We start from the raw sequence: 24383 nt of genomic DNA, 5'->3' as shown, positions 1-24383 counted from the left end.
ATGGAAAGAAAATACAAACTGAGAAAGCTTCATATAATTAAAGTGTTCCAGATGATAAAACTCAAAGCCAATTCTTTCCATGATTCAGTTACTGATTGACATCAAAATGGTTATTAAAGATATGAACCATCAGATAAGACAGCTCGCCACGTGTCTCAGTACTAAAACTTTACTGATTTAAAAGATAGTGCTGCTTCAGTTCCCTTTCTGTTTTATGATCTTATGCATGTCACTAGAGCACGGTAACTAGGTGAGATACTTCTAAGTGATATAATCTGTTACTGCTTTCTCATGCTGAATGCTGTATTAGAAGTGGAAGGTAATAAAAAAGTCATCTGCATCATAAGTATTCCTATGGTGAGTTATTATAAGCAACCAAGATATCAAGAAATGGCAAAAGTTACTTTTACTTTCTTTTGCAGTATACATTGTAAGATAGCTCTCCATCTTTTTCTATGAATTCCCTCCCACAAAGCATCCCTCCTGAAGGAAGTTTTGATACTGATTCCAGAAACAAAGTTGCCAGAACTCAAGCTGAATTGAATCTAGCTAAGGAACTCTAAACAAATAAATTGTTTTTACTTGAACTGCAGAAATAAACAGGGAAAAATGAACAGAAGAGTTATCTGTCTATGTCAAACATGCTTCCACTTTATGAGCAATAAACAAAATATTTTAATTGACATTCAAGAGGTGTTAACATACTGATAAAGGCAGCTACGACAGGATGGATGTTGACAACAAACACAACAAATAAATCTATTCCATCTATATGCAAAGCAAATTAAAAGATATTTGCTCTCTAACTTCAAGAAGTATCTAGAGTCCTTTTCTGAAGGCTGCATTAGTAAATTTCTCCTGGTTATTTTTTATCTTTGTTATATCTGAATGCCCACAAACATTAATTTTGCTTCACAAGAGCTATGCGGAGAGGGGATTATTGCACTGGAACAGTGGCATTAAAAGAACAATTCTTTGATACAACCTCATTTAAAAACATCTAAGGTTAAACACAAGATTGCTTACCAGCCTTCTGTGTTTCACAAAAAATCCAACCAAGGCTGAAGTGAATTCACTATCATAGTCACCATTCCTATTGTGAATGTGCTATTACTATTATAGATGGTTTTGGAAGCAATATTGAAACTGTACAGAAAATGTGTACAGAAAATATCCTAATACCAGAAAGTGCTAGAAACAAAAGTGAATCCCTGTCCAATGAAATACAATCTCTATCTATTAACAGATGTGACATACAACCATACTGTGGAGTTTCAAGATCTTAAATTTTACTGAAATGTTCCCAAACATGTACTTTCTGGCAGTTTTACTTTGGCAGTTTTGATATTTTAGACACAACTCTTAGTTGCATTTGCTCAGAATGACATGAAAGTATATTTTGTCCATGAAACAATAAAATTGTTTTTAAAGAAAAATGAACTTTTTTCTGTTTGGGTATGAAATACCAATAGATTTTTTTTAATCTGCCCAAGACACTTGTCATATACTCTGAGTGCACATTAACAAACATACCTTCCTAACATCTGAGCTTTTAGGTTCTGTGGTCCAGGTGATGATTCGAGACACCGCTAACCTAGTTTCACTTGAATTTACAAAATCCCCTGGATCCATCTGTTGTGCGAGAGTCTCTATGTATTTAAGAATTGCAACTTTTACCTGTAAAGAGAAATAGAGTTAGGTGGACAATAAAAACTGTGCTACAAGAACAAGCGTGCTTAGAGAACAGAGTGCGCATTCTCTAAAATATTTATTTAATTATCCTAAATGTCTTTTCAGCATTGGCATAAAACTTCAGGCAGCAAAGCTACATTATTTCAAGAAGGAAGTTCTACAGAAACTGTATTGATTTCAGACTTCACTGGTAGTGGCTAAAAGGTAAGGGATCATTTAACAAACAGAAAACAAAAGCACTCAAAACATTTGTGCATCCTATTGAGAACTTTCAAATACCAAAGCATAAAAAGGACATAATCTGATAAACCAATAATCAGGTTAAGTTAGAAAATGGTGTAGTTAATACTCAGCACCCTTTCATGAAAACCAGTGCTCAGCAGTCAGTACCACTGAGGATAAGCTTTACGAATCTTCTGACTGAAAACTAAAAGGTACGGAATAGAATTTGTACAGAAGACCTAGACACATAAACACTTTTCCTTTGGAGACATTAAGGAGATAGACATGAGTTTACCACAAGGACAGAAAAGCTGTTCTAGGCCTTCAACTGCCCGGACATCGTTCTTTGAATTTACTGACTCCCCTTATGCAGAATTATAGTTTTAATTGTCCCAACTGCAACCTCTCTTTAGTTTCCTCAAAACTGTATCCCTGCAGAGCTTTAGTAGATGGGTTGTTATGCCTGTAACTCCCTTAAACTCCCTTCAGTTCCTGCTGCTCCAGAGATAACTGTCATTCAACCCATCAAAAGAAGTGATTAACATTCATTTATGCAACCTTTTCGACTTAGGTATTTCTGGCTCAGTGGAAATAAAACCTGCCATCAGGAGGGAGAAACAACAGTCCCTCATAAGCAGAAAGAATGCAAGCTCTAGGCATAATTACAATTATATATGGCTTGTAGCGTTCTGAACAAAGCTATTTAGCAACTTCCATCAGCCATCAAAACTTCCAAGCTGTTAAACACACAGGATACAACACTAAATGATGTACACATTACTGATAGCTGATACACTCACATTAATAACGAACACTTCATTTTCACAGCACCTGTTTAAGTTGGACTTTTTCAAAGTTACACAACAACCAACAGCTAGAGCTTTTCAGCTCCGGCAAATCAATACCAACATACTCGGTATGAAAACACTACTGGCAAGATTATTTCAAAGAGAGGGAAAATAGAAAAATCGCTATAATAAGGCACACGTATTACTGATAAAAAACACCCTAAATTAAACTCTGAAAGAGCAGCACATCTATTTATGACGCATTTTAGTCACTACTACAAACAAGTGAGAGTATAGTTGAGATCAGAAATAAAAGGCTTAAGATAGTAGTCTTTTTAACAACCCAACTTATCTCTACAAGACCTGAGAGAAATGACTTTTAACTGCAATGAAAGCAGCTGTAGAAATTCTTAAAATTACTCTTTGCTATTAATCTCAAACCACTGTCTCTGAAGCTGTTTAATATTACCATGACCTTACTTGCACACTGTAGGCCACATTTATTGCATCTAGCTGGACTATGAGCACTGAGACAGTGAATATTTTTCCTATAAAGCATATAACACAGACAGACACTTCAAGAATAGCACAGCTGTAGTAAGTGAGCTGAAACATAAAGCAAGCTTCAGGTAGCACTATTATTCACAACCAAAACAAGATAAATGAAACCAAAGTGTTTCCATAAACATCTTTCACTGATAAATTTTGGCACAAAAATATTTTGTGCAATCCATCTCCACAAAGATTCAGGAAATACCGTAAGGATGCTACACAGTCAGTGTCAGAAGGCAAACTGTTTTCCTGTCCTGTGAAACATTTTAGATTTACTGAGCCTCATTTTCTCTATAAAGATAAGTCACAGAAATGTTCCACCTAATAGGAAAAAGTAGAGAGGAATGTAGAGAACACTTTCCTTAAAACAAATGTCCATCTCTTACAGCACTCTGCTAGGATGCAACAGTCTGAACTCTGCCTTACTCAGGTCAAATGCAATCATAGGGTTTTCCAGCTTTTCACATCCCTTGTGTTGCCCTGTGTTACTTTGATACCGCCTCTATCTTGCTTTAACCAAATGACTACAATAACTGTAACAACTGAGTTTTAAAGGGCTCTCTTATCTCTGTGAATGTGCTGCGTTGTTGTCTTTTTATTATTTTAATCCAGAAACTTTAATATGAATTTAGAGGGGAAAAGAAAAAAATCAACTGCAGCGAAATACTTTTCATTTCAAGACATCCATATTTTCAAAGGAAAGGATGGTTCCGAAATTTCTAATGATCTTTGGCCAAAATGCTTATTAACAGCTCCTCTCTGTCTGTGAGCCATCCCATATTCAGCCTGAGAAAAATGAAAGTGATGCTTTGAAGTATTTTTCAGGACAACACTTGTCCATAAGAAAACATACGTTCTGCACCTGCAAAACAGATACATGCACCTGACATCTGTAAACTGTATTTCAACAATTCACCACAGCTACATGTTTATTTAATGCAGATGAGTAAGACGGGACACGATACACCATGCTGCATCCTCCATGGATTATGTCAGCAGAATAGCATCTCTCTGTTTGGTCAACCATCCCAATCCACCTCTTGCAGTCACTCTAAAAGCTTCAATTTATTTTCCAAGGCTTTGGTGTATGTAAATGTTAAACGATGACAACGATAGTTTAATCCGAAGGATCACAATTGGTAATACTTCCACATGAAAACAAGGAAGAAGCATCATATGCAGGATGGTATCAGGTTCACATCCTGAACCAAAACTATTTCTTTTTTTCAGAGAAAAAAAGCTGAAGATCCCAAGAAACAGAGCAACACCTTAAGATTTTCAGTTTATCTCAGATATCTGGGTTCACTGAGGAAGGAATTTTAGCAAAACATTCATTGTGGATATTAAACAAATAATTTTGCAATTTAAGTTCAGTAACTTCACTGCTTTGATCTGAAGTTGTGATTATCTACCAAAGATGGAATATGGGGGACAGGCATCACTTTCTTATGAAACAACTCACCTTCTTTTTAACAGTTAGATAATTAGCTGACCCCAACAGAATATCTCAATCACCAACTTCATCTTTCTGGTGAGGAAAACCAAGTAAAATAAAACCAAGTCCAATTTGTTCCAAGGATTTATTTGAACAATAAACTGATTTTTACTACCTCATTTGCTGTCTTCGATAAATGACAGCAGTGCCTTTTTAACACAGCTCTACGAAGCAACAGTGGTCAACATATCAACTGTCCTCAAAAGCTTAAAAATGTAAGTTTTACTGTATTGTAGACAAAAAAGGCATATTCATGTGACTTTAGGTTCAACACAATTTGGATAAAACATACTCTTGTGCAGCATCCAATGGCGTAATAACAGTTCGTGCAGGATAGAGCAGAAAATGCCAGCTATATGCTTGTTATTTCCCCATTTATCTCACTAGTAAATCTTCAGATTTGATGCATTTATCCTAAATCATTTGTAAATGTAAACATACTACGGGATGCGGGTTGTTGTTTTTTTGTCCAACCCCCATTTTCAGGTCTATGGGTAGAGATTTTTAACATGTAAAAGTGCGTTTACATACAAAGCTACACACGGCTTTCAGAGAAGTAAGGGTACTATAAAGGGAGCTTGTTTTCACTGCAAAAAATTAATAGTAAAATATCTTAAATGAATTTAAAACCTAACAGACTAAGCACAGGAAAACTTATACATGAACTAGGAAAACAGTACTGGGAAATCACAAACATAAAATTAGAAGACTTGATAGAGTGAGTTTGCATAACCAGCTTGATGTTAGGCGGCCACGTTTTTCTTGCTCATTTTTACTGTACTGTGGTTTTATTAGATCTCACTTGCAGCAAACATGTTCATAGTAGTGTAATGTTTAAAGTTGGTCATCTGCATGCTTAAAGTTTCTCGCAAAGGTTAGTAGCAGCATACGAATGCATTCAAATAAAAAGTATTGGAAACACTGTAAGAGTTTTGACACAGGGTTAAGAATAAAGACAATAATTCAGACAAAAACCTTTGAGCTCCAAAAAGAGCGAAGCTGGTCCTGTAGTGCTGGCTTGACTGTCTGAAAGTTTACAAAAACAAAATCCACTAATTGAAAATCTTTTTTCTTGTTGTTGTTTGTAAAACAAAAGAAAACAAAAATATCAATCCAAAGATAAGTAAAGACAATCAAATGTCTACACATTATGATTCTGTTTATCATGTAAGCCTGAAAATTCTTACCTTCAAACTAGGTGTTTGGGTCTGGTCAACAGTAAATCTCATCAAAATACTAAACTGAAGATCATTTGGAAATGATTCCCTGTAAAATAAAACACATCAAATTTTATTAGCTACATGAAAATTTATGTCAGTACCTGTTGGGAGGCAAAGCATCAGCCTTACTGTTTCTAAAGGAAAAAACATCTACCAATTTTGCTGATATTCTGACTTTCGGAAACTTTCACCTAGCATATAAAGAACAAAATTTAAGCAGTTACTGTTCTAAAGCAGTTAAACCTGGAGTATATATAATGCAACCAGTAACAAATTATACTGTAGTACTCTGAATCTAAACACATGCAATTCTGAACATCTCACATTTATTATGCACGTCAACTGTTAAAAACACACAACACTCCTATACATTTCTCCATACGACCCTGTCCATTCCACCTGCCTCTGCTCTCCACCATTCCACAAACATATAACATACAATCCTACTAGGCCTCTGATGCAGCTGAAAATGTTTATCCTGTTCTTCAGAGAATAGCAGATGAGAAGAAGATTCCAGAGCTTTCCCAATTCTACTTAAAAATCTAGCTTTCATTTGGGAATAAAGCTGGATGGTTGATTGCTCCCAGAATCATGTAAAATTGTTTGGGTAGAGTGGAGGAAGAATATAGTAATAATAGATTTGCTTTCTAACTCCTTAAGAGGCATTCTAACAATACAGTATTTTGATGTCAAAATGAAGCAAAAAAACCAACTAAACAAACATAAATGATGTCAAAATGAAGCAAAAAAACCAACTAAACAGTAACATACATGGCTCAAATTCACCTTCTGAAATTCAACAAGTAGAAACATATTAATTGTTCAGCATTAAGGAATCAAAACTCTTCATACAGAAAACCAGAACTCTTAAGCAATACATTTTTTCATGATCTGTTGTTAGGTCTGTATTTTTCCAAGAATCTCATTTGCATGTATTTGCACATACACAGAGACAAAACACCTTGGAACTAGCATGAGGTGATGATCTATTATGTTGCCAATGTTTTTCATGTGTGTTTTTTTTTCCCAGAAATCATTACCTTGTGACATCAAGTGCTTTCTGAACTTTTGCTTGTACAGAACCAAGCAAATCAGCACCCATTTTCTTCAATAGCTGGGTCAGCAGTACAAATAGCCAGTCCTGCAGATCTTCTTTATGGACCTGGATGAAGTCCACCAGTGTCTCCAAAAACATACTGAACACCTAAAAGGTATAAGAAGAAGGAAAGAGGGTAGGATGGGGAAAAAGAGGAAATGACGCTGACATATGCTGAACTTACAAACAAAGAAGCAGCAGTAAGGGAATCAGAGGCAGAGATAGGCAGTGTTTTGCAGCCAAGCAGGAAAAAAATAAAAAGAACCTGTTTTGCTTTTTCATTGGATTTTGATACAAGAGTACAGTGGAAGCATTAGCCGACTTCTGCAGAAGTTTGAAAACTAGGTATTCCATGCAGTATTGTCAAGAAAAGAAATGCTTACTGTGATGGCTGGCGCAACCTCATTTTTCTTTTTAAAGTAAAACTGTTTTTTTTTCCCCCATTCCAAGCTTTATCATTAAGTGGATTTTACTTACTCCTCAACGACTACAAAAACACCTCTCTCTAAATGCTTTAGTAGAATCTTCATTGTAAATACCTCCACTACTAAGTCCTGCAAGATCATGAAAGCTGTCCAACTACTAACATAAAACATTTCTGGAATAGAACAAGGATCCTCTGCTACTGCAGATATCCAAACACAAAATCGTTCCCCAGAGCAGGAAAAAAAGCCACAATACGTTTCAGATTGAAAGCTGTTTATAAGTACTTTAGTATTCCAAAACATATTATCCATTGTGTTCTTTTAAACAAATAATGCTAAAAATATAGTATTCCGTTTTTAAAAAGTGATGCATATTAATGTGTTTATAATAACTTTACCACGGAGATCAGGAAGGATATAATAAATACACAACTTCATCTGAACACCCTTTTTAGTATCTCTCATTGATTTTATGTTCTTCCTGAGCTCACAACGATATCAAGACATGTATGCTATAAATTCAGTGTAGTTCATGGGTTTTCCATTTCTCTGTTAGCAAGTATTTGAGCTGAAAATGCTGCCTTCACACCTGACTTGCACTCTTGTTCCAGCAAATAGCTGGGTACAGCAGCAAAGTTGTTGTTATGATACAAGGCGGTCTGGACACATACTGCCTCCTGAGTATGTACCTGACATTGGTACAAGGTTGGAAATGCTGCAGAGGATGGGTTGTAACTCCACATCCTCCTCCCCCTCCTCCTCCTGCAGCTTATCTGCCTTGTGATGATGCCAAATTCTGCTCCTGTAAGAGTGGATGAACCCCAACAGTAATGATACCTAACATGGCTGTAGATACTACACCACAGAAATGGGCTTACATCCACAACACTGACCAAGAATGGAGAGGTCAGGCCATTACTGAGGAAAGCAGATCTCCTAGCTTCTCATGATGATAATTCAAGCCAGGATAAGTCAATTAATATAATGAAAACAAATAATCAATATGAGTTACGTTACAAAATGTCTCAACATTTACATTAAAAGTAATCAAATTGTTTCAGGACCACGTAAAGACCAGAGAATCAATGAATAGACAGCCTGAACACCAAAAAATCTTCATTAGAAACAAAATAATACGAACTCTATTTAATGTGAAGCCAATCAGGATGAAACAGTACAACTTCCCTTTTAGGGTAAATTACGCTGAAAATGAGTAAAAGTATTGCTAACTCCACTTCTATCCACTTAGATTATTATGCAAGTCTGACATTTAAAAGTTGCCCTTCCAGAAGTGGGAAGTAATTTTCACACTTGTGACTGTAAATGCCTTCTCTGTTTGGCTGAACTGACACCATATACCACTACACACCAAAGGGCTAATCATGGACACAGTTTTAAAAGCTAGACAAAACCAAGCCAAACGGTACTATCTGTATTCTAATTTTGCTGTCTTTGGATTTTACAGCCCCCTAAATAAAGAGGAAAAAAATAAGGTACTATAAAGATCAAACTGGAATCTTTCGAGTTAAATTATTTAGCACAGCAGAACTTAGAAATTGTACCAGTTTCTTAAAGTTTCTGTACACCAACACACACCATACTTCATCAAAATGTGCAAGCCGAACAAACTGGTTACAACAAACCACTTGATGGAGTAATGTAGACTCCTTTTGATACTTTCAACAAGTAAAGTGGTTTAAAGTGAAATTATTATGTAGTGAATTATGAATCACTATGGCAAAAGTACTTTGAATTGTCATGCCAACTTTTTAGACATAAAACAATGGACACTCACAGCTGATGACTCAGTTTCCCTTTCAAGCTTTGATTTTAGCCTTACCACATGACAGCCAGCAGAAGAGTCGTGTAAGTTTAACTATTTTCTGGTACTAAAAATATAAAAATATCATGGCTTTTTGTCTCAGTCAAAGCATGAGGATTAAAGAAAAAAAAAGCTGCAAGAGAATTCAAGGTAAAGGATGAATTTGGAATGGAAAATGGAACTCAGCCACCTTCGTTCTGAACAATATATGTAGGTACTACGACTTCTGCAGCCTCCATTTTGTAGATGCAACTTAAAACTTCTATCAAGCACCTAAAGCTGAAGTTCTCAGTAATTTGATAGTGGAAAAACTAAACAGATATGAAAATAATTGTAACTGGTCTACCTTTAAAGTGAATTATTTCAGATGTGCCAACCACCACAATATAAAGCAGGAATGCATAACCAAACAATGTCAGTTAATTAGTAAATAAAGCACACCTCAAAACTTTGCCACACAGTTTACATAATTGTATACAGCATTTTATGATTGCAAAAGGCTTGACACTGCATGAACTTGTTGGGGAAGAAAAATAGACAAAAAGGGTTAATTGCACATTCATGCAAATAAGGTTAGGCTTCCAACAAATACTGAACCAACTTACTCTCTAAAGAGAGTTCCAACACAGGAGACAGCATGCAAAACAAAACAAAACAAAAAACAAAAACAAAAAAGGGAAAAAGATAAAAACATATAAATTAGTGGCCACCAATACAAAGTTCCTGTATGGAATATAAAATGAAACAAAACAAAAAAGGTATTTCAAAGCTTCTATGACTAATTTAAGGATTTTACTGGGATATCTAAACTATTTTAGAAGTACTGGCACATCCTTCAAATCATTCACCCATTTTCTCCTCCAAATGATACTACTGTCCTCCCAAGCAATTCCCTACATCCAGATACCATGTTAAAAGAAACCCTTAAATGGAAAAAAAGACAACACAGAAGTGATGACAGAATAATTCCTACAGGCACTCTTAAGATTCTGAGATTAGATCTATGCAGCCGTATGTGCGTGATAAAAAAAAATCCATAGCTCAAGAACTCTGATACTTGAGCTGACCCCCCAGTAGTATATTCATGAATTGTACTTAGTTTTGCAATATCAAAAAGCAGGCAAGCTTTCAGTGACTAAACAGGTGACTGGAACAGGTGCTAATACTTCTGATACCGCATTAATCCAATTTCAGAACTCTAAGCTTACATTATTCCATGTCAGAATGGCTGATAACAACAAAAATCAACTGGATTGCAGTAATTCATAAGGGCCCAATGAAAATTTAAAATGCCCTTCTGACACATACAACCATACTTTGGAGCGCTTTCATTTTCCTCCTCCACCTCAACAAAAATGCCCCAGATAGCTCTAATAGATGCAGAGCTGCTGTACGAATTAACACTTTTTAATTGAACGTTTTGTTTCACTTCAACTTGATTTTTGTTGTTTCTTCTGGATTTCTGCAGTATGTAAGCAAGTTTATGATGCCTTTATTTTTCCTGACAGAAAAATAACTAAGTTTGCCTGTTGAGATTTTCTATCTCCCTAATTTAGTTTTCCATCAGAACAATCACAAAGAAAAATGTTAAAAAGTGTTGCATAATCAAAGCTGCTTCTTCTCAATAGAATTCTGGAAAGCCAAAAGCTCTGAAGTAAATACTCCATTGTGAGTTTTTCTGGGTTATCACTTTATCAGTTCTGAAACATGGATATGAAGTGGCACAGGTTACATTCAATATATAAAACAGAGTTTCTTACAAGCAAGCCTGGAACTGTAAACTAAACATGAAGTTACATGTTTTCTATATGTTGTTATTTTAACTTTGTTCAGGTTCACATTCACTCACAGTCCTTTAGCTTGCAGAAATCACTGCAGTAGATTACATACACGTATATGAGCTGCAATACTACCCCATCTCTCACAATAACATCAGGAGTGGTAACAGTTTTAAAGACTTTAGATGTTCTTATGAAACAAATGACTTATTCTTAGTTATATCATCCACTCACAGTCTTTACTACTGTAAACATTAATAAATAATCACCTTTTTTTTATACATCAACATACTTGGCATCTTAATTATTATCAATGATTCAAAATTATTCAGTCTTATAAGCAAAACTAGAGGAAGGTATCAATAGCAATGAAAATGCAGAATACATACCCTGGAAAATAAGTAAGCATATATTTGGTATAATTAAGATTGACATATTTTTCACTGTGATTTAAATTATTGCAGCAGGGTGTTTTGTTTGTAGCTGAGAGGAAACCACAAGGTTATGCTGATGTGACCTTTGTAAACACCACACCTTTCTATGGATTTTTGCCAATTTCGAGCTCTGTTAAACTAGTGTATTTTAACTGAAACCTTCACTTTCTTTCATTTATCTTGCAACAACAGATGCAGAATTACCTCATTCAAAACGTCAAATTAAATGGGTTCAGACTTAAGACCATTAACTGAGTATAGAACATATTTTGGGAAATTTTTACACATGTAACCATTGCCAACGTTTTACTGAAGTTGCCCTTCTATGAACACATGTTCTCAAACTTTTACTGCAGGTAAGGAAACCTAAACATACCTTACTGTGAGGATCAGCAAACATTCTTGTGAAGATTTCACACAGCCTTTTCAACTCAACACGACTGTCAAAGTGACAAAATACATTAGTCAACTCGAGTGCTAATACTACTGGTACACTAATGCACAGCAATCAGCGAAACCAACCCTCAGTGCTGAATCAAAAAATCTAGTAAACAAATTTGAAGAAAGCACTTTCTCTAAGGCATATATCAAATAATTCTGTCTAAAATGTGACTTTTAACCTAGAAATGAATATCTAATTCACATCTTAAAACAGCAAAAGTCACTTTAAATTGCTATTCCTAACTACTGTAATAAAGCCAGTCATGAAAAAGACATTCTCAGAGTTAGCTGTGAACAGCTTCTTCTGAATAAAAAACCTACACCAGCATGCCATCAATACCAGATGCAACCACTTTGAGAGTCCTCTGTATTATAAGAATGCTACTGATTTTAAATTCCATTTCCAAAGCATTTTAAGGGATCCTCTGCACTAGTAGCCAGAATGGACAGTAGATTCCTCATTCCTTCCTTCCCCATTCTTACTCTCAGACACATACACTGCCTCCCCTCTCCTTAGCTTGCCATGCTACTTAGGACATTAGCCCCCTTTTCTTACTTTTCCTGCCTTCATTCAAGTCTCAATTAAAAACATTCTTCTACTAACATGCCTTCTTACCTTAAAGTTCTCTGGTTCTTTAATAAATTTTGCAGGCCCAGAAGGCCTTCTTTTCTCTCTGACCAGTTGGAGCTAGCACAGCGATTTAGGACTTCAGCCACATCTTCTGTCTGTCTCATATACGTTGGTATGCTTCCATTCCTGGAGCTGTAGGATCTTTCTGAACAGGCACTTGATGCATCACTGTTGGCATCATCATCTGAGTACATCCCGTAAGATTCATATCTTCTTCTCACAGGCTTCTTCTATTGTTCAGAAACACTTCACGTTAATAGTGATTTACAAAGAAATATTATCCACGACCAGTAGAAACACCAGCATTTCCAAGAAGTGATGCAAGCCCTACTCCTTGCAGTGACCAACAGCTCTAACCATTCAGCAGTTCAAAGCAAGTTAAAAAGATTTTAAAGATGTATGGCTTGCATAGGATTCCAAATACAAAAGCAAAGCAAATGGAAAGAAGACATACGTTTGATGAAACGTTCAGCTTAAAGTTTACTTGTAAAAATTCATAAAATTGCATGACAGGATGACAGATTGCACTGAAAGTTAGTTATTTCACTTAACTTTATACTTGTTAAAGAATATAAGAATCAGGTCTAAAAACATATTATCTCATTTTAACTTACTTTGTATCAAACATGTTAATATCAAAATATTAAACTACTGAAGAAGGAAAATAATTTCTATACCTTAGTCCGTATGTCTCCTAAGAGCTGATAGCAGTAAATTATTGAAAAGAAACAGAAATTGAGAACAGCAAGGTAAGGCATAGCAGCACTGTGATTACTAAACTACCTGTCACTGGAAAACACAGTTCTCTCTGTCTGATTAGCATGTTATGCATTACCAAGAAGTCTGCCAAAACTCCATTTCCATGGACAAAGTACGTGATGTCACCTTCTGACTGCTCACAAAGCCCACTTGGTCAAAATCTTTGTCTCTTACACTATTAAAGTATGGAAGCTTCATTTGAGCTTCATTTTTCCACATGCTTCTCAATCTTGTTCTGATTAGCAGCATTTTAGAATCTAAAATATTCAAATGTTCTAATTGCAACAATCAGTAGAGAAATTACATTTGGAAAATGTCCTACTGCAAAACCCCAAATACATTTAAAAACAAAAGCAAGCCAACAGAACAAAACACAACATAACAAATGCTAGAGGAAAAATGCACTGTTTATCCTAAAAGGACCAACACAAGCTGCTGCAAAATAACTGCCATTCAAACTCTGGAACTGAACCGAGTAGTTAAAGGTCCAGTTTCGTTACACATTCAAAGAAGCAGAAGTGATTGCTCTCCCCTTAATTACCCCTGCAGTATACGTAGGGTTTTTATTTTTATTTGCTGAATAGTTTTAATGATATTTAGATACAAACTAGTCAATACACCATGTAACAAGCAAGCTTACTGTCAACAATACATGCACGCATATACATGTAAGAGAATAAAGGAATAGATAAAATAACATTAACAACAAAGCAATCCATAATATTTGAGTTTTATATTACGTTTGTCAGAAGTTATTGTTCTACCTTTTAAAAGCATAATTCTGACAAGGGGCTTTAGTCTATGATGAAAGAAAATGCTCATAACCAGATGAGCACCTAATGGAGCCTACTGCGTGGGGGAAGGCAGTCTTGCTTACCGTTACTCTAACGCTGCTCTTCCCAATCCTTCCTATTTGTACAGATTCTAGCTAAAATATACAAATTAGTTTTCCTCTTGCACTTATAGAAACATCGTGCTATTCTGCATTCAGGTAATACAGATGAGTTTCTATGAATAAACTGAATTGCTTCAACTAAGCAGGGAACATTCAAGTCTCAAAAACAGTCATTAGAAGCAAGAGTTTCTTCTCAATTTATTATGTGTTTCCTACTACATTTGTAACCAAGTTAAATTTGAATAAGCTATGAAACTGCTAAAAGTAAAGATGCACATTACGTAGCAGCAATGTAAGTCTTTTCGTTATAGACAGAAACTTCTAACGCCCCATGTGCTATTTCTCTCTATTCTACCTTATAAAAATCCATAATGCAGACTGAGTTCCAGTTTGCTAACCAGCATTCCAGATTTCTGCCCAAAACTTTTTGCAAGTTCACACTATCAAAAATGGTAAACACTGATGATAAACAGCTCCTTGACTTGTTAGGCAAGATGTCACAGATAGTATTATCTCAGTGCCTGTGACAGCAAACTTTTAAATAAATTTATCATGAAAACACTATTAACCAAGAAGTCAATAAACTGGCAAGGCTACAGATTTCTTCAGATTTCCCTCTCTGAAACTAGATCATATTTAAGGTTCTTCCCAATGCAAATCTATTTATGATTCTGGATCTATTTTTATTTTTATTTTTTTAATTAAAAAAACAGCAACAAACTCCTTAAGGAATTTATTAGTTATGTGATAGGTATTATATATCAATAACATTAGGCAAATTTTCTACAGTGCATGATAAAAATGTTGAAAACTCACAATATCGGTATTTTAAGCTATTTGAAGATTTCACTGCGTTGAGACCAATGGCAGAACAACAAAACACATGACATATGCTTTCAGTTTGGCTAACTGGGGTACAATGGGGAAGAAGACTAAAAGGATTTTTTAAAGAACAGTACGGTTCAGACCAAGAACAGCATAACTAGCTTAAAAATCAGTGTAATATTTCAAAAATAAAAACCAAACTTACTAAATGCTGCCCGTCAAACCATCAGTTCATCTCTTCAGCATTAACCTTGCACGCTGTCACAAGAACTTTTAGAGTGCCTTAGCTCTTATCACCCCCAGCTCTGAGAAGCCTACCAACCTCAACCTACCTACAAGTTTGTGTAGTTGTTGTGGGATACTGCTCCTAAGTGCCTTCTGCTCAACAGGCTCCAGCTACTATAACAGAACAGCCCAACACTATATCCTACCTCCCATGGAAAATGAACATTTCTCAAAAGTTAAGACTTCCATATGGAACAAAAATTCCCATGCTTCGCAGCTAAAGTAATTCAGTTTCTCTTTTAGTCACACCTACAAGTCAGTAAATCATGGAAGAACAAATTCTTTTGCACACGTCAATGTACAGACACTAGCAGTTTGCATCCTACACAACACAGGCACAAGTGTCTTACCAAAGCATCTGCTACTGCCTCTTCCACATCAGAACCCGTGTTCAGAACTCTCATAGCACTAACTGACGAGGACAATCTACTTGACTGACTAATTCCAAAGCTGGTACCTGTTAAATCATCAACAAAAAAAAATGAAAAGAAGAAGAAAAAAAAACATACTTCAGTCAGAACAATAACACAATATTAATACTGTACTCACTTTAAAAATAAAAAAAAAAAAAAAAAAAAAACAAAAAAAAAACCCAAGCAGAAGAAAAGCTTATTGTTTCTAATAAATCACATAGAGGCTAAAGTATGGATGTTTTCATCCCAATATCTTCAGTGGTGTGGTGAAAAGGTTCAAATGAAATAACAACAGGAATATGAAAATTCTATTCCAGTATCACAGAAAAGTTAGACAACTTTTAAAAAAAGCCAACAAATGAAATGCTTTAACTAAGAGAACTCAGTAGTGTCCTTTTTGGTTTCTTTTTTGTTTAACATCTTCATTTTGGGTTTTTGTTTTCATTTCAAAGGAAAGCAAAAATAATAGGAAGGCCATGGAAACTACTGATGAAAAAAACTACATGCATAAAGAATGGCTACAAATACTGAAAAAGTGGAGAACTAAAAAATCCTCTGCAAGGAAAAATAAGGTTATTGATGTTAGGGAAGGAAAGGATTATCACTGAGGCATGAGGGTGGAGACAAAATCTAGTAACACAAACAAATCTATCTAGATGACTAAAACCACAGAACAGAAAATAATATAAATAATGCTTTTTACAACTGAACTATGAGGATAACCAAGTGGGTGGGTGGGGAAAAAAAATCCAGGATGACTGCACAGATGACAGCAAAGTGTACTCATCCTTCACCTGTAGCCCCATAAGCATCAGGAGCGTAGAGGGCACCAGTGGATCTGGAGTGATGTCTGGAAGCTGCAATAACAGGATCATACAAACCCTATCTATTACCATGGAATCAAGGTGCTGCAATAGTTGCTCAGATGAACAAAAGCACATTTATCAAAAAGATACAGCTTTAGCGCAAGAAGATGAATACTACACAGAAGAAGAAAGATTCAGATAAGTTCTTTGATTATCTGGATTAGAAGTTTATGTTTATTTCATAAATATTTCATGCATGATTTTCTGTTTTTAATTTAAAGGATTAAGAGCAGATTAAAAGCAAATATGTTCAAGTTCAAAGAAAAATAGGAAGCGTAGGTCCACAAATGCACACACACACACAAACACACAACAGAATCCTCAAAAATACTGGAAAAGACTCACTGTTTTTCCATTGCAGTTAATTCCATTCTACATGTTTGAGAGCCAGAGCTCACATACCGAGCAATTTGGAAGCAAGTAACTATCGCACAAACTGCGTTAGCAGCTGACAACTGATAATAACTTGAGTTCTTGCCCACATGCAGATAAGCAAACCTTACTTAAAATCACTGCTTTACAGGTGAACGTCAAAATTATTCAATTTTAACTTAAAAAAGTAAAAGAAGTCAATGTATTTAGCACTTCACATTCTTACTGTTCTCTTTAAAATAAAATGTGAAATTGAGACAGGTATGTCAGTCACTATGGCTGCTGAAAAACCTGTGAAGTTATGCAAAGCTGGAACCAAAGATCTTGAAGGACTTCTGAATAAAAGGGTCTTTGAGAGATTCCAAAACAGTCGTCCTACACAACATTGCTAGTATTTGCTTTCACCAAATATTCATGTTGTTTGAGTCTGTTTCCTTCTTCAGTTCATTTCATGCAGAATTTTACAATCATGTAACTCAAACGGGCTTTGAAAACTTTGAAGTCTAACCAAAGTGACTTGCATCCCAGATATAATACTATAATTTAATAAGGATCTGAAAATGCAAATATTTTACACCTCCTAGATACATAAAGCAGTAAAAATGGAAACCAGGAGTTAAATGAATCATCATTTACTCTGACTATCAATTATACACAACCTAAGAGACTGATCTGAACTGAGTAATTCCAATACAGATCAAACCACATCTGAGGAAGAACACATCATTTAACCTGAGTGAACTCCAAATGATCCCAAGCACTGTAAAGACCCCAGAAACAAAACTGTTTTTTCCCCCTTTCTCTGCTTTTTACAGAAGTACAGCAAAGTATTTTTTGCTACATGGAATCTGCATGAAAATGTTTAGCTAGGTAGCTTTATTAAGCTAATAATACTCTATGGAATACCTGGTTCTTCAGAACAACTATTTTGGATCAAATGTATCTCATTTCAACAAGTATTTCCAAGAATATTTTTTGTACCCTTCAGTAATGTATTTACTTATCTTTCTTCGTTTTAATTATTTCTAAGGCTAATGAAAATAAAAACTGTTTTAACAGGACACAAAATAACAATGTATTTCTTGACTACAGTATGAAAATCACACTGGCTTTCTATTTAACATCAGCTGTATATAAGAGAAAAATTAGCCCTCCCATACAAGCTACCAATCTCTTGCTACTAAAGAGTAGCTGTTATCGCTCCCTTTGTGGCCTTACACTGAGATGTGAGGCTACAGAAGCACTTCACACAGAGAAGCCACTATAAAACAACTGCTTCAGTTTATATCCTGAATATTTCAGCACTTGTAAGCAAAACTTCCTCTGCTGAAAAAAACAATAATACAAACATTTCCTCCCTTCCCCAATTTCACGTATAACTACTTCTAGCTACAGATATCGAGATTAACTGATTTGTTTTCTAATTCCATCCTTGAAAATCATCATTATTATTTTGAATAGAAATTAACAACATCTCACAGACCCAGTTGGTCTATGAAAATACTGAATGACATTTAAAATTCAGAAGTAGAAGGACTGCAGGTTTATTTCAGATATAGAGGGTTTTTTCTGTGTTTGTTTTTTAATTCTAACTCCCATACTTGCTACTTTGATTCTCCATGCTGTCAGTCATTCAGCCTATTCTATTTGAACCAGTATTTGTTCTGAAATCTAATGCAAAAATTAAACTCCAACTATAAAAATAAAATCTCAAGTAGCATCTGGCCCAATGATCCAGTAAATAACACTATTATTGTATTAGTTTAACTCAGTTTTTGGTGTTGTTTTTTTTTTAATTAACAGCATTTGATTAAAAAAATCGAATGTAAATCAGATCAAACACGCACGCAATTAAATTCAAGGTGTAGGGCAGCAAAAGCAGCACAAAAAGAACTGGGAAAATCTCATCTTTAAAAGAAAAGATACAGTCCACCTGCTGTGTTTTAGCAAGAGAGACAGGTTTATTATTGGATCCTGCATAATGTCTACTTTTAATTTAATTTCCCAATTAAACAGCATCTGGGTAGATTAGCATTAGTTACTGAAACAGCTTTCATTCAATTAATCCATACTTCCCCAATAAAAATCACGGCTGACAGGAAGCACACTGCCCTAACTGACTGTAACAGACTTCCAGTGCTAATTAGGAGTACAGAGAGGTGCTTCATCTGAGAGAGAAACCAGAGATTTTCTATATTCAGGACAGGCTTCATGGCTAAAATCACATCACCTTGAACTGCAAACTACAAAATTACATGGTTCAGACAGTCTTATGGAGAGAGCTTCCTACTGCTGAAAAAATATCTAGACACTTTTATCAACATTTGCTACCAAGTTTGTAGCAACCTTGACAAGGATACAAGAAGGTTCCCTAATCCATAGCATGTTAAAATAACTGCAAGCAAACTAATCTACGCCTTATTCACTTTTCAGAAACACAAACCAGCTTGACAATTATACAAAATCATCTTAGTGTTAGGACAACAAACTGAAATACTCAGCGAAAACAAACCTTACAGCAATTCCAGGAACAAGGACTGAAAGTGGTTATGATGTATGTGTGAATGTTAAAGTTTTCAACTTCTTTCCTACGTAAAAACACAGTTCAATTACTACTGTATAATCACTTTTTCTACTCTGATTAAAAATAAACTACAGAACTGTACTTTGGTTCATGTACTCAGATAAGGACCCCACTACCTGCCCTGTTCATTTGTAGCAAACTGAAGGCAGCATAGAACAGTTACTCCTCCATAGGGGTTCCTTATCTGTACCACTGCATTACTCCCTCTAACAGAACGGAGTACTCTGATGACAAGATAGCTAAGAACAAAGTCTGCTTCTTTTCACGTATTAACGGATTCTAGCTGATGCAGGGAAAGGTGAAGAACAACAGCTATATTTTAGTTGCTCAAGTAATTTCAAAAAAGCCTCCAAAAGCATAATCACCCTTTAAACATCACCAAACAACCAGATGCTATGAATCACACATCTTTCCAAGCTCCTAGATTCTAAGGTAAGGCCAATACTAGCAAAGTAAGTCTACAACCCATTCACACATTGGACAATTTTCCATCCAAGTAAATGGTGAGCGAGCCAAGGAAGGGAAAATAATGGTGGCTTGCTACAAGCTACACGGAGGAGGCATGGATTCGTTAGGTGCAAATAATGAAGGGCAAAGACAGCCATGCACGACAAGGGGCTCTGAGTACTTACCAAGGGGTGGAAAAGAGCGGACAGGGCTCGTGTCCCTGCTACTTTCACGGCTGGCCTCCCGACTGCACCCCTGACTCACACTAGGCCGAGGAATGCGGCTGCCTCGTGCTAGTATGATTCAGGGTACAGACAAACAGCAGCACAGAAGGGAGAAGACATAAGAAAAGTTGCAGTTTTAATGATATTCTGCTTTTCAGTAAGATCAAAGATGTATTTCTACAAAAAGACACTGATGATTATGTTGTATTTTAACTGATGCCACACACTTTCTTGATTGTGCTAGAATACACTAAGTGTAGTCGGTTCAGTGAAACTACCTTTTTGGACAGCTAACAAAGCTGGTTTAACAACTCTTCACAGAATGGCTGAAAAAACTCTCAAAAAAGATGGAGAGTGAACAAGCAATAATAAAATATGGAGAGAACATTCATTCAAAATCTGTGCTCACGTTCTAGGTAATCTACTCCACAGTAACAAAAATGAAAAGTTAAGCTTTCTCAAGAAGGAAAATATAAAGATCATACTGCTAGAGCACAAATCAAAAATACAAAATAAAGGTGACGAAGAACTGCAGCTACACCTATCGAAAAACACTGCTTGATTGCAGTACAGGTAATCAAGTGTAATCTGCTTATACTGTGAGGCATAGGAAGCATGACATTCACTTTTGTATCACAGAAATATATATACACACACACAAATCCAGAGAACACAGAAGTAATACAGAAAACCTTCTTAAAATGGTAGCACTTTCCTTTAATGGATGTGATAGTTTGGAGGGTAAGAATAAGTCAAGAGTGAAAGAGGAAAGGAAAAAATGGAGAAGAACAACTACTGCACTTTCAGAGCAAAGAAGCTATCTCCTTCAAGTTAAAAAAAATCTGTGTAGTTTATCAATTCCTAGTCTCAGCATCCAGGTGCATTTTAATCTATATGCATTCTAATTTTACCATCCACCTGTAATGTAAATGCAATGAATAGTTAGCCAGCACATAATATAAAGATATCTATAAACAAACCAAGAATTCTTGATCAGTTCTTACCTACTGACAGTCTAGAAGGGCTGGCTTCTCGACTGCATCCCTGACTTCTTGGGATTTTGCTTCGTTTTTGTGCAGCTGCAGGGTTCACTAACACTCTCTGAACCCCCGTGTTCATAGTGGAAAGCGTAGTTGTTGTCAAAACCCTTCCAGGAGATCCAGATCTGCTGCCAGCTGAAGGCAAAATGAAGGAATGTAAGTAACAGCACACACACAACTAAGGTTTTAAAATATGCTTAAAAATGGCAGGAAACCAGTGGTAGATTGAAATGGTCTGGAAAAACATACACGGTAAGAATGTGAAATTTAAAGCACTGGTACAAGTTCTTGAGGAACCACATAAAAGGCAGATACAGTTATCAATACAAGGAAGCACTTGGTGTGGCACTGAGCACTAGGTATGCTCAAGAAACCACAAACTGCACTTCCCATTTTCATCATCAGTTTGGACGTCCCTGACACGAACACTGGTCTCTTCATTTAAATTTCACTGTTTCGTTAATCATGTTTTCTGTAATAATATTAATAAAATTATTTTTAAAAGAACAGCTAGAAAGCTAAAGTGAGCAACTATAAGCCAGTGATTTTGTCATTATCCCAGCTCTGCCTATGCCACCGTTGTTAAAATTGAATGAAATCATCTTCCTAACATACAAACTCTCCTTACATGCTTCTTAAACCATGGGTTATTCAAACTTAGAGTAGTTAAATAAAACGAGGCTGAAAACAATTCAAATATTCACATTGTTTCCTGTGGAGATTACTCCACAGATTTAAAGAAAAGCCTTAACTAGTTTTAAACAAGGTTAAAAAACTGATCAGGACTTTCTATTTAAGCACCTTGTATCTCTTCCTTTTACTAGCAGTTTACAGTTTATCAAGATTGTATAATTCTGAAGTACACTGTATCTGTTCATTTCAGCACAGCATACCCTACACAAGCAACTTGTCAATGGTCCCTGTTGTGGATCCATCCTCTGACATGGCAGTTAGAGCAAATGTCAGTTCTAAGCCCTAACAAACAATCTACTCTTCTTTTACAAGTTGGTACCACCAGTTGATACAAATTTATTCATATTTCCAGCTGCAGAACTGAACAAGTCTGACCAATACACGACAGAACATAATTTAAACCAAAGGTTAATTATGTGCAGAGAAAAATACTCCATTAACCATTTAAAAATAATCAAGTAACCACATGACTTCACCTATGCTATCAAATCTATGACCTTAACATGCAACATCTTAACTTTCATAGGATGCTTCTTATGAGGTATATTTAAAAAAAAATGAGTTTAATATAGCTTGACTGTATGGGAAAAGAAACAAAATCCCAAACAAAACAAAATATAGGCTAGGTGAAGGGAGAAAACAAATACATATACCATGCATATACCTTCAGATTCATTGTTTGAATTCAAACTTGAAATGGTTATTTAGCAAAATGCCCTTCTCCAAACTACGGACCTATTCAGCAGAAATGATAAATAAATTTTAAAGAGCCTAGAAAAAAATAAGCGTAGCTTCTATAATTGGGGGGAGTGTAGGGAAAGAAAAAGAACAGGCAAATTGATAAAACTGCTGTGGTCTGCAGAAGTTAAGGGTTTGTCAGTTTCTTCATGTTGGGGTAATTCAACTGAGGCCTGATACTACTATTCTGCGTTCCCACTTCCCAGTATTTCCAACCCAAATGCTGGGAAAACCTGTCACCGTCCCAGAGACTTTTAGATTATTTTCTACAGTATGTCAGAGACTGGAGAACTTGAATTCTTCTCAAAATATACAGATAGAATAGAACCTCTCATCGTTCTAGCTTGTTTTTAATATCTTCATGTCTGACCTGCAGAGCATACCACTATAGCCTAAATAAACCAAACAGTGGAATATCCTGAAAGCATTACGTTAAGAGCAACAGCATTATCATACTGTTCTTAATACTACTATCAGCATAAGATCTAAACAATGAAAGCTAGGCGATTAATTAAAAAGGAGGAATTACTAAAACAGCATTCTAAACTGACAAAACCCTCCCAATTCTGCTGCCTTCCGAATACCAGTTGCATCGTATGAATTAAGTGCAGCATATGGAAAAAAGCGAGCCAGAATTTCTGCTGAATAGGGTCCTTAAAATGAGGTATGTAAAACAGGTGATCAAACAATGATGTATACACAAATTCTGTAAACTCTTACCACCAATGGGGTTAGCAGACTGTGATCCTGAACAAGGTAGGATTAGGGTAGGGGTTTATAATCCATGAAGAGGGAGGGAGCAGAGCAGATTTAAAAATGGATGGCAAATGGAAATAAGAAAGCTTTAGTCATTTCACACAGGAAAAAAAGCCACAAGGGGGTTATGCTAAAGCAGTGCTTTTAAGTAGCTCCCACAATTGAAGAACTAAGTTCAAATGCCATGTACAAAGCAGATGAAGCAAAGCTGCACAAGCAAATTACAATTCTTCAGCTTTCTAATAACAACTGGGCAATGCTGAAGAATTAATTTCATTTAAACATGAAACTGTAGCCTTCAAATTACTTTTAAAAAACTACTCGGTTGCCAAAACAACTTCAAAATTTCAACAGCTGAACAAAAATTACACACAAGGCCAAAACATATTTTTGTTCAAGACAGACAGTAAAGGAACTGAGCTGCAAGTGCGGTGGATGACCAAAAAAAAAAAGCAAACAACTTTCACAATGGCATATTTGAAAAGACTTGCATATAATTTAGGGTTTTCCTCTTTCTCAATTCATCTGAACTAAGACAGTAAGGATTTGTTTCCATTCAGAAATTTTATTCTTTCTCTGAATAATATAATTCTAGTATACCTTGCTGAATTAACTGACAATCAAATAGAAAGGGACAGGAAAAAACTGAACCATTTTTTCCATGGATAAAGTAATGGGACGTAGGTTGTATATCTATTTATTTGAGGAAACAATTTAATAATTGAGGTAAGCGTAGGAGTAAAGCGCTTCTAAAACCCTAAAAAGTATCATTTGTAAAAGCATTCAGATTTGCAAGTCTTTCACATAATGAGCTTCGAACAAAATACCGAATAGTTTTAAAATCTAAATTCACAAAAGCATCTGTGTTACAGTGCTGGGTTTTTCGTTTC

At 35.6% G+C, this 24383-nt stretch overlaps 1 protein-coding gene across 38 annotated transcripts in view; it reads right to left on the bottom strand.

The window, feature by feature from the left end:
- Positions 1-24383, bottom strand: part of CLASP2 (cytoplasmic linker associated protein 2) — a 132988-nt gene that overhangs the window by 17054 nt on the left and 91551 nt on the right. For 9 of the 38 annotated variants that reach the window (XM_072327984.1, XM_072327988.1, XM_072327985.1 and 6 more), the window contains 12 exons: positions 23458-23484; positions 21271-21441; positions 20228-20335; positions 16568-16630; positions 15711-15817; positions 13274-13297; positions 12582-12826; positions 11901-11964; positions 7010-7173; positions 5937-6015; positions 5725-5775; positions 1534-1677 (listed from right to left, as the gene is read on the bottom strand). In XM_072327984.1, the coding sequence (XP_072184085.1) occupies positions 1534-1677; positions 5725-5775; positions 5937-6015; positions 7010-7173; positions 11901-11964; positions 12582-12826; positions 13274-13297; positions 15711-15817; positions 16568-16630; positions 20228-20335; positions 21271-21441; positions 23458-23484 (1247 nt within the window). The remainder of the gene's footprint in view (positions 1-1533; positions 1678-5724; positions 5776-5936; positions 6016-7009; positions 7174-11900; positions 11965-12581; positions 12827-13273; positions 13298-15710; positions 15818-16567; positions 16631-20227; positions 20336-21270; positions 21442-23457; positions 23485-24383) is intronic. The other 29 variants (XM_072327991.1, XM_072327993.1, XM_072327999.1 and 26 more) reach the window with 15 other exon arrangements.

The sequence above is a fragment of the Excalfactoria chinensis genome, chromosome 2 (genome assembly GCF_039878825.1).
Source record: "Excalfactoria chinensis isolate bCotChi1 chromosome 2, bCotChi1.hap2, whole genome shotgun sequence".
NCBI lineage: Eukaryota > Metazoa > Chordata > Aves > Galliformes > Phasianidae > Excalfactoria > Excalfactoria chinensis.
Note: the sequence above shows the minus strand (reverse complement) of the source record. Positions and strands in the feature narration are given on the sequence as shown.